Below are 10,065 nucleotides of genomic sequence, written 5' to 3' on the forward strand. Positions count from 1 at the left end.
CACCCTCACAGGAGTGCCCAACAGCTTGGGTTTTAGTTGATTCCAGATGTGGTCAAGGTGACAACCAGGAGTAACCATCACAGGTGAGACGCTCTGGCCCTAACACCCCTCACCCTGCACTCATACCCTTCTCTCTGGCCCTCAGGAGATATTTCAAGCGTGTGGTGCTGGCAGCGCGTACAAAACGGGGGCACCTGGTTCTGAAGAGCTTCAAGGATACCCCGCTGGAGGGCTTAGAGCAGCTGCTGCCGGAACTGAAGGTGCGCACGCCCATGCTGCAGCGCGCCATGCTCAACCTGATGCTGGTGGTCTCGGGAGTTATATTCTTCGTCAATGTGGGCATGGTGATACTGTCTGACCTCAAGATGGCCACCTCCTTGCTACTACTGCTCTTTGCTGCCTTCATGGGCCTGAGGGCCTCCAAGGTGAGCACCCTTGGGTCTCTGCTGCTTGAACTCCCCGGCCAGGCCCCCAGTACTTTCCGTTATTCCACATCCTGTTCCTGGTGCCCGGTGCCCTTACATCCTCCTTACTTCAGTCATCAGCACCCTTCACCCGAGCTGGGCTCCTGCCCTCTGTGCCTTGGCTTCTTCATCAGCAAAATAGAGAACTAGAGGAGCACAGGCATTTTAAGAGCAGAGCAAAGGTGTGTCCTTTGGAGCCTGCCGGACTGGATCTGGACGTGGCTACTGTCCTGCAGCTGTGCGGTCTTCAGTCAGTCGCTTGACTTCTCTCTGCACAGTGAGAATGGTGCAGGGTCTGCTGGCGAGGGGTGGACGGGATGGACAGGGATGGACAGGGATAGCAGGAGTCGGTGTGAGCCTGCCACAGTTCAGGACGGACCGTCAAGTCACTGCTGAGGTGATTATGGTTCCTACAGTGGGACTCTTTGTTTCCCACATTTCCTTCCTGGAGGGCTACTGTGATCAGTAAGAGAGCCCCAAAAAATGGGTTTGGAAACTCGGGGTCTGGGCCAGGAAGTTGCATATTTAATAACCTTCCTTGCTGAGCTGCAGCATGGAGTTCAGGGCCTCCTCAGAGAGGTGTTGCTCAGGAGCTAGGATTCAAGAACCCAACTTGGGGGCTGGAGATATAGCTCAGAGGTTAAGAACACTGACTGCTCTTCCAGAGGTCCTGAGTTCAATTCCCAGCAACCACATGGTGGCTTATGACCATCTGTAATGAGATCTGGTGTCCTCTTCTGGCCTGAAGGCATACATGCAGGAAGAACCCTGTATACATAATTAATAAGTAAGTCTTAAAGAAAAAAAAAAAAGAACCCAACTTGGGTTCTCCTTGCCATTGCATGCCTTGTTGGCTGAGATGGGTGGGAAGGGTGGTGTTTCTCAGTTCTTCTGGATTACAGTGCCCTGGGAGTGCAGCTTGCTGTGAGCGCTGCGCATCCTGTCATCTACCTGCCAGCTCATTAGTTCTCAAGCTGCTGTCAGCAGTTTTGACAGGCGCTATCTTGGGGAGACCTGTGATCAGTCCTGCAAATGATGGCCATATGCAGGGCCAGCACAGGGAGCAGGGAGAGGGGTGTGCAGCAGGGTTTTAGACAAGGCCCAGTATGGCCAGGGTGGTCCATGGGCACACATCATTCTAGGCTTCTCCTCAGGCTCGCAGGGGCCACAGGTTAAAAGCAGGGAGGAGCCAGGTGGTGGTGGCGCACACCTTTAATCCCTGCACTCGGGGGAGGCAGAGGCAGGTGGATTTCTGTGAGTTCGAGGCCAGCCTGGTCTACAAAGCGAGTTCCAGGACAGACTCCAAAGCTACAGAGATCTCAACCCTGTCTCAAAAAACAAAAAACCCAAACAGAGAGGAGCTGCAATGGAAGGGGCGATTAAGAGCAGGGGTCAGCCCAGTGAGGGCGCTCCAGTGTTGTGGGGAGAAGACACTGTCCCAAGTGAGCCTCCCTCACTCCTCAGCGGGCCTTACAGGAGTGGAAGGACCCAGTTTATCCAGTTCTGGTACTCTGATTACCTGTTTATTCATACTCCCCTGGGCCCCAGCCATGGCCTCCCACCAGAACTCCCAGCCATCTCTATCCCTAATTATTCATTCCTTCCGGGCTTTAGTGTCCCCGTGTCTGTTGTACCACAGGCCCCTGTCTTGGTCCTTTCCTGTCTCTACCCCTGTGGAACCATATGCTCTCTGCCTGGCTTCTCAGCTTCTGCCTTGGAGCAGGATACAGACCCTTTGTCTCCACCTTGAGTCTCTGGCCAGCTGGGCCTGAAGCGATGGTTCTCACTGGCTACTACGGCCAACGTCTCCCAAATCTGCTCTTTGTGGGGCTACCATTCCTTTTCACTGTCTGGTGGGTTCCTGTTCAGCTTACCTCATGGTTGGTTACAATCCTTCAACACTCTAACCTGCACCCCAGTTCCTTCTCTTTGTATGTTTGTGACACCTGAACTCTCCTGCTTCCCAAATTCTGCACCTGCGTGTGCCGTCCCCTCTGACTAACTGTATTCTCTCTCACTGGGCTGGCCACCCCTGTGCATTCCTTATCCCTTGCCCAGAGGCCATCAACTCCCTGAGGCCTTCCTGGATCACTTAGTCTGGGATGGATCTCTGGACACCCTACCCTATGCTGCCTTTGCTGTGCAGAGCAGGACAGGAGCAACCCGGAGGTTGCAGAGAAGTGTAGGTCCCTCCAGCGGGGTGAAGGCTGTAGAGACGGGTGGGCACATGGGCTGTAGGAGTGTGTAGGTCTCTCCAGCGGGGTGGGCACATGGGCTGTAGGAGTGTGTAGGTCTCTCCAGCGGGGTGGGCGCATGGGCTGTAGGAGTGTGTAGGTCTCTCCAGCGGGGTGGGCGCATGGGCTGTAGGAGCCTGAGGCTGCATCTGCTCCTCACTGTTTTCTAAGAACAGACTGTGGGGTAGTGCTCATTTGAAGAGCCAGGCTCTGAGGGGACGGGGCAGGTGGGCACAGCAGCGTACAGTGTGTGGGCTACACTGCGTTTGGAGCTTCAGATTCTGAGCCAGGGAAGCTCAGAGCAGAGCAGGGGATGTGGAGATGAAGCCAGGGAGGAGGCAGGGAGCGGGATGGGTCAGGGACAGCCAAACTGGCCAGGAAGGATGAGGATGGTGATAGGGTTTGGCCTGTGACACATAGAAGGCGGGGTTACCAGAGAGGGGACTGGGTAGTTGGGGAGCATGTTTGCATGCCAGTGTGTGGCGTACTCCCTTAGCCATGAGAGCTCTGCACTACAGTCTTAGCCGGTGAAGACAGGAGACCCAACTGTTCCATGCATGGTGGTCCTTAGATTCCTGCCTCTGTGGCAATGAACTCCAAGGCAGGATTAGACTCCTTGGTATGCGCTCTTAGGAAGTCCATCCACACAGCCATGTTGTGAGGCCCCCAGCTGTGTCAGTTCAGGCTGAACTCTTGGGACAGGTGGGTATAGCAGCTCCGTCCTTACACAGTCTGTCCAGTGTACTGACTTCCTGGGTCCTTGCAGCACCAACCTTGTAGTCAGACAGTGCTCTCGGGACCACTCTCAGTCAAGGGCTTGAGGCTGGTCGGGGATGGCAGAGGCAACATGAAGGCACAGGATTACCTTGAGCTCTTCCATCCTGGCTAATGTGGCAGAGGGCTGGGAGGGTGGAGGGTCCAGGCTGTGCCCAACGTTCTGATTGTATCACAACACCCCAGTCTCTGTACTGGGCCACTATAAAGCAAATCTTAGACATGTCATGGAAGAACGCTTGACAAGGATGTACTGGGACTGGAAGTGCCTAGGCCAGAACTCATGTTTAAAATCTTTGCGTAAACCCATTAACATGTTGCCAGATAGCAAAGCCGTGGGCCACTGGCAGCGGGGTGCATTTTGGCCTCAGCCCCCAACTCAGGCCCAGGGCACTCTGGTTTTGAGGAAGCCCTGCCCCTGTGTCTCCAAGCCTGTGTCCCCACAGGTGTTTGGGCAGCGGAGAAGCGCGCAGGCGCTGGAGCTGGCGCACATGCTGTACTACCGCAGCACATCCAACAACTCGGAACTGCTCAGCGCCCTGGCGCTGCGGGCTCAGGAGGAGCACATCAAGGAGGCCCTGCTGGCTCACAGCTTCCTAGCCCGCCGCCCAGGGGGCGCCCAAGGCCTCCCTGAAGGTAAGCCCTCTTGATGCCTAGGCCCTCCTGCCGTTGCTAGGCCTCCCTATTACCTCCCAGGCCCTCCTGGCTGTCCCCTATGCCAGCCCTTTGGTCCCCAACTCCTTACTGTCCCTCAAGCCCTCCTTTCTGTCCCTTGGCTCTCCCTGCTACCCCTGGGCCCTCTCTGCCAGGTTCTTCTTAATGTCTCCTGTGCCAGTGTTGTCCCAGGCCCTCCCCGCTGTCCCCAGGCCCTCCCCACTCTTCCCAGGTCAACCATGCTGTTTGTTTCCCATGCCAACCTGCTGTCCTTCAGCTTTCCCTGCTGTTCCCCACGCCAGCCGTGTTGTCCTTCAGGCCCAGGTCTTGTCTAGCTCCAGCTTGAACATAGTCTTTCCCCACAGAGACCTCCAAGTGGCTACAGTCTGAAGTGGAGAGCTGGCTTCTAGCCCAGTCCGGCTGTGATGTGGCCTTCAATGGATCTCGGGCCCTAGCCCACCTACAAGCCTTGACTCCCAGCTTGGGCTTGTTCCCACCACCTGAGTTGCCACAACTTGACCCACTGGTCCTAGGCACTCCAGAGGCCACGCAGGCTGCTGCTCCTGGTGGTAGCTACCCTTCATCCTGACCACTTAACCAGGTCCGGTACTGGCAGGGTGCCAAGCTCCGCCTCCTCCATAGCAAGGTGTCAGTCGCGGCAACTGTATCTCCTGCCCGGACTCTTGGTTGTGAACAAGGCCATTATTTCTGCTAGGCCATTAGTTTTGCTATGCTATGCACTTAAAAAGAGTAGTCAGTCAGGGCTGCTGGCAGTTGCTAAGCAGCCTCCTGAGGCCAGCCAATCAAAGTCGTGTATCTCAGTTTGTATTTTATTTCTCGGCCCCGCCCCTGACGGGAACCTCACCCAGGCCGGGTGGAGGGGGCGGGGTTTGGGGAGGTTTGACACAGCTGCTGGATTGCAGCTGCTAGAGTTGGAAATTGTGAGACCGGCCGGGCTGTGAAAGCTGTGCCTGGAGGCCCTGCTTTCGTCTTCCGTTTAGTCTGCACAGGAACTGGCTGCCACACGCACCTGGGCGGGGCCCACTGCCGCCCGCAAGCCGTTTGGTCCTTGCACATCGAGGGTGCGTACACTGGGCACCTCAACCACGGGCAGCCAATCAGAATTCCTGGAGGAATTCTGCGAATCCATGTGAGATGAGCCATCTGTTCTGCAGCTGATCCGTCCTGGTTAAAGGCAATGGGAACTGCCTGGCCCAAAGGAGACAGAGGGCCTGCAGCATTCTGCCCCAAGATCACTCCAGCTCAGGCCCAACCAGTCCTTGCTGCAGAAGCCGCTTTGGTATGGGTCTCCCTACTGTGCAATATTTATCATTTTACCTTCTTCCAAAGGAATAAATAATGTTTAATAAGTCTGGTCAGTGTGGCTGCAGGTGAAAGAGGGTGGTCAGAATCCTGGAAAGAGTGTGTGGTGGGGTCCCAGATGGGGGTCTCAGAAGGCACTGATGCCGGAGGAAAGCTTTGATTTCAAGAGTCTGGACCTCAAGAAGACCGGGCACAGCGGTGCAGACTGTCCAGCACATAGTGGGACACAGCCAGAAGCAGGTGGAATCCTGTGAGGCCCAGCGGTACCCACTGCCTGAGTGGAGGGGGTGCTACATTGACTGTACAGTGGCCTGTGTGGGTTCTGGGAGGGAGGGGAGAGCAGTCTGCAGTAGGAGACAACTCTTTCAGTGGTTGGGGCAGAGACAAGATGTGGAAGAGATCACCAGCTCAGAAGTGTGAGGCAGCCTGGGTCCCTGGGCTCTGAGACAGTTCTAATGAGGTCTTCAGGGAGGAAGGGGGTCATCCTGATCTTACCTAGGTCAACTGCCCTCAGGAAGCTGGCTCCAGCTGGCTTCCCAGGGTGGAGAACCTGGGAGTTGAGCTCTGACAGAGCCTGGAGAGGATGGCTGTTGTTAGGGAGGGAGGGAGCCGAGCTAGGACCGTGGTTAAACAGATTTTATTCTCTAGACACACAGCATTCATTCACGTTTCCGCAGGTGGATGTAGATGATGCCGCTGACCAGGGCGAGGGGGAAAGCCACCCAGGCCAGGGCGAAGCAGTAGCCGAAGCTGCCCCCGCGCGGGTACTTTTCCAGGATCTCCTCAGGATGGATGGCGTAGATCAGTGCCCCAGAGAACACGGCTGCACCTGGGGAACGGGAGCACAGTGTGAGGCTGGGTGTCCAGGGCGGCTGCACTGCCGTGGGCCCTCTGCAGTACACCAGGCCTCCACAGGCATCCAGCTGCATGGCTTTGGGTCCCCAAATGCCCATCTGTGAAATAGGCCATGGTAACCATCCATCCATGGAATTCTTGAGTTTTTCCACGAACCAAACATACAAACATGAGTAAGTAACATGGGTGGAATTTCCCAGGGAACCCAGGAAGATGTGTCCAAAGCCACCATGATTAACTCAGCCCTTTGTGTCCCAAGCCATGATTAACTCAGCCCTTTGTGTCCAAAGCCACCATGATTAACTCAGCCCTTTGCACCTAGAGCCAAAAAATTTAAAAAAAGAGCTGTGTGTTCAAATCTCAGTGACCTCTTCTTCTTCCCCCGACCCCTTCAAGCCTCAAATTATTTGACCTTAAAAAAAAGTGTGTGTATGTGTGAATGGGGTGGGGGGCGGAGAGATGGCTCAGTGGTTAAGAGCACCGGCTGCTCTTCCAGATGTTCTGAGTTCAATTCCCAGCAACTATATGGAGACTCACAACCATGTGTAATGGGATCTTGCGCCCTCTTCTGGTCTGCAGGCAAACATGCAGACAGAACATGTAAATGTAACAAATAAATCTTTTAAAAAAGTGGAACTTGACTTGATGGCCCACACCTACACTCTCAGCTGCTCAGGAGGAGGCGAGGATAGAAAACTCAAGTCCAGCCAGGACGATTTAGTGAGCCCCTTTTCCAAATAGAAAGAGGGTTGAGAGTACATGCCTAGAATCCACCAGTGTGGAGCTTGTCTGGCATGCCAGAGGCCTCTGTTACATCCCCAATATTGAATGAGGAGAAAACGTGAACTCCCTGAACAGGTACACAAGAAACAACAGTTGGCTGATAGGTTTCGTGGTATCTCTTCGCTGCCTCCGTTCCTGAAACCCAAATCATTTACCAAAACCTACTTCTCTAAAGTCCCAAGGCCTCCGCGGCACCTCTGAGAACTACAACTCCTAGCCCCTGCCGTCACCGAGGCTCTCCTTGGGGGAGGGCCTGGCAAGGTGGACTCCCATCCCCTGATCTCGGGGAAGTGCTTACTGGTGCAAAGCTGGCAGAGGCCAGTGGCATAGAAGAGCCCTCCTCTTCGCATGGTGTAGAGCTGGAACATGAAGAGTATGAAGGACAGGCAGCAGAGGATGAGAGAGAGCACCATGAGCACCTGCACTGCCTTCAGCCAGCCTGTTTGGGGAGACACAGTGCGGTCACAGCCCACCCCTACTTCCCCGCTTGCTGGTCTCTGTCCACTCCAAGTTCAGCCAGGCAAGCTTCAGGGGTGTATGTATTACAGGGATCACAGACCATGCAAACCCTCTCTGATGAGCTCCATCCCCACCCTCACCTGCGACCGTTAGACATTTGGGAGGAGGCAACTACATGCTTTTAGAACTCTGGCCTTTTCTGCTCTCTCCAGCTGCAGTGAACGGCTCTCACACACAAACACCGCTCCATTTCCTTACAACTTTGGAAAGCCTTACCTTCTCAGAATTTTGGGAGCTTTCTCTCCCCATTTCTTAAGCCTGTAGCATGTGGCCTCCACCCTTTCTGATCCATCAGGACAGAGGCAGTGGCCTTTCTATCCAGACAGACTGCCTATGCCAGCCCCAGATGCTGGCAGCCTAGGCTGGGTTCCCAAGCCCGACCCTGGCCTGTGCGGGGCCCTCAGCTGTATGCTCACCATTCTCGCTGACGTTACTGCAGGCCCATGTTTTGGTGGTGGTGTTCCACGTGCAGTCATACCACAGGTTCAGGGACTCCTTCTCTGGGAGAGTCCACCAGGACTGGGAGGGACAGAGGGGGGGTGAGGAGAGAAGGACGGAGTCAGGGAGAGTGGGGATGGAGGCACCTAGGAGGTATGGACCTGTGGGCCAAAAGGGTGGGCAAGGCTAGGGGAAAGGACTGGCCCAGAAATAGGAGTAGGGAGGTGGAGGCAGGGAGGGAGGCAGGGAGGCAGGGAGGCAGAGGCAGAGAGGGAGGCAGGGAGGGAGGTGGAGGCAGAGAGGCAGGGAGGCAGGGAGGGAGGCAGAGGGAGGCAGAGGCAGGCAGAGAGGGAGGTGGAGGCAGGCAGGGAGGCAGAGGCTTAAGAGACGGGCTGTAGCTGGGGTTCACAGTGAGCTGGAAGCTTACCTTGTCCAAAGTGGCCACAAAAAGCAAGACGAGAATGAGGATGTGGAGAGCAGAGACCACTAACAGGAGGAGCGACATGGCTGCCAGCCGCCTGGCTCAGAGCAGGAGGGACAAACCTGCAGAGTTTGGGAGCACTCTATCCTGGGCAAGAGGGCTGGGGTCTGAGGGAGGAAGCTGGGAGGACTCTAGGGTCTGAGGGAGGAGGACTTGGGAAGGCTCTTGGGTGTGAGGGAGAAGGGGAGTAGGTTGAGCAGTCTTCCCTGGGGAGCAGGAGGGTGAGCCCAGGGCTCCTGTGCTCCTGGAGCGGCCTAGAGATTCTCCTACACGGACTTAGGGGACAGACAGACAGGACTGACTATGCATTGGTGCATGTCCAGTGTCTTGTCCCTGGGCTATATGGGTTGCCCTATGGAAGTTTAAATTGACGCCCCTTTCGAATCCATCAGGGGCAGGAGCTGCCCCCAGGACAGGCCTCCTTGACTCACACACTCTCTTCTGAGTGAGTCATGGGTGACTCATCCCCCCCTTCCTCCAGCCCCTGGCTGAGTCTCTGTGGTCCTCACCCCACCCTACTGCGGACCTAAGGCTCTGGACACTTGGGGAGATGGACTAGAAAGGGGAGGGAGAGGTTTGAGGGGTGAGACCACCTCATACCACCCTTCAGCACCCAGAGAACTCAGCCCTGGGAGCCCTCCTGCACCGCACCCCTTCATCTCAGGAGAGACTGGAAGACCCCATGGGGGGGCTACCGGACATTTCCCATGGTGTGCTCTGTTGGGACCACAAGTTCTCTAGATGGTTCCACTCCTTCCTGTACCCCCCCCCAAAGGCTGAAAGGTCACTTCTTCAGCTACCATTGTCCTCGGGAGCTGTGAGGGTTTCTTCCTGCCTAGGATGCCCCTCCCACGGTGCCATGCTGCCCCATAAATAAATCCTGTCTGAATAACGGATTGCAAACTTACCGAGAGTCGCTGAAGAAGTCAGACTTGGAGTCTGTCCTCGGTTGGGCCTCTTGCCCCGCCCTTCTGCTCCCTCCTTCCAGCTGAGGCCTGTGCCTCCCTCAGCTGCTGTCCTCCCGCCCCTTACCAGCACCCTTCTATCTCTCCTTTCCCCTCCCTCCCCTTCTTTCTCTCCCGTGGTGGTTTCTGCGTCTCTTAACTCTCAATATATACCAACCCTTTTATATCCACTTTGGCCTCGCCCAGCTGAGTTCTGTACTCAGGGGAGGGCACAAGGACTTGGTTCCTGATTCTCTGCCCACCCAGTCATACAGTGGGCATGTTCTGGGACCTCCTTTCAGGGCTCAGATGAGAAAGCTTTGGGGCCCTGGGGTGGGGCACATGACCTTGGACAGAATGCTTGCTTTCTTTGATGGAGTTTGGGGCTGAGAATGACTCCTGTGACATAGGTCAAACTTTTGTCTGACTCTGAGATGGGACAAGAAGTATGAATCCGTGGAAAGGAGCAGGATGTAGCCTTTAAGAATGCCAACGATTTTCTGGTTGTGTGACTTTGGGTAGATTATTTCCTTTTCCTGGGCCTCAGTGTGCTAATCTGTATAGTGGGTACACTATACTGCCAGTTATGAAAAATG

At 55.5% G+C, this 10,065-nt stretch overlaps 2 protein-coding genes across 6 annotated transcripts in view; one reads left to right on the top strand and one right to left on the bottom strand.

Annotated features, from left to right (window-relative positions):
- The window catches only part of Tmem143 (transmembrane protein 143), an 18,041-nt gene extending 11,379 nt beyond the window's left edge, over positions 1 to 6,662 (top strand). For 2 of the 5 annotated variants that reach the window (XM_038313978.1, XM_038313980.1), the window contains 3 exons: positions 146 to 425; positions 3,919 to 4,108; positions 4,492 to 6,662. In XM_038313978.1, the coding sequence (XP_038169906.1) occupies positions 146 to 425; positions 3,919 to 4,108; positions 4,492 to 4,715 (694 nt within the window). In that variant the 3' untranslated portion in view covers positions 4,716 to 6,662. The remainder of the gene's footprint in view (positions 1 to 145; positions 426 to 3,918; positions 4,109 to 4,491) is intronic. The other 3 variants (XR_005283509.1, XM_038313979.1, XM_038313981.1) reach the window with 3 other exon arrangements.
- On the bottom strand, positions 6,071 to 9,548 carry Emp3 (epithelial membrane protein 3). Its single transcript, XM_038313984.1, has 5 exons — positions 9,434 to 9,548; positions 8,472 to 8,587; positions 8,023 to 8,125; positions 7,386 to 7,526; positions 6,071 to 6,278 (listed from the first exon to the last, which is right to left on the bottom strand). Exons 2-5 carry the CDS (start codon positions 8,547 to 8,549, stop codon positions 6,109 to 6,111), a joined length of 492 nt encoding a protein of 163 aa, XP_038169912.1. The 5' UTR covers positions 8,550 to 8,587; positions 9,434 to 9,548; the 3' UTR covers positions 6,071 to 6,108.
- Positions 9,549 to 10,065: the final 517 nt, after the last annotated feature.

Source organism: Arvicola amphibius, chromosome 12 (assembly GCF_903992535.2).
Source record: "Arvicola amphibius chromosome 12, mArvAmp1.2, whole genome shotgun sequence".
NCBI classification, from domain to species: domain Eukaryota; kingdom Metazoa; phylum Chordata; class Mammalia; order Rodentia; family Cricetidae; genus Arvicola; species Arvicola amphibius.

Excerpts from the sequence above, each read along its gene's own strand:
- Emp3 (XM_038313984.1), bottom strand. The coding sequence starts at position 8,549 with ATGTCGCTCCTCCTGTTAGTGGTCTCTGCTCTCCACATCCTCATTCTC. Across the intron at positions 8,126-8,471 it reads TTGTGGCCACTTTGGACAAG|TCCTGGTGGACTCTCCCAGA; the intron begins GTAAGCTTCCAG and ends TGTCCCTCCCAG. Across the intron at positions 7,527-8,022 it reads CAGTAACGTCAGCGAGAATG|GCTGGCTGAAGGCAGTGCAG; the intron begins GTGAGCATACAG and ends CTCCCCAAACAG.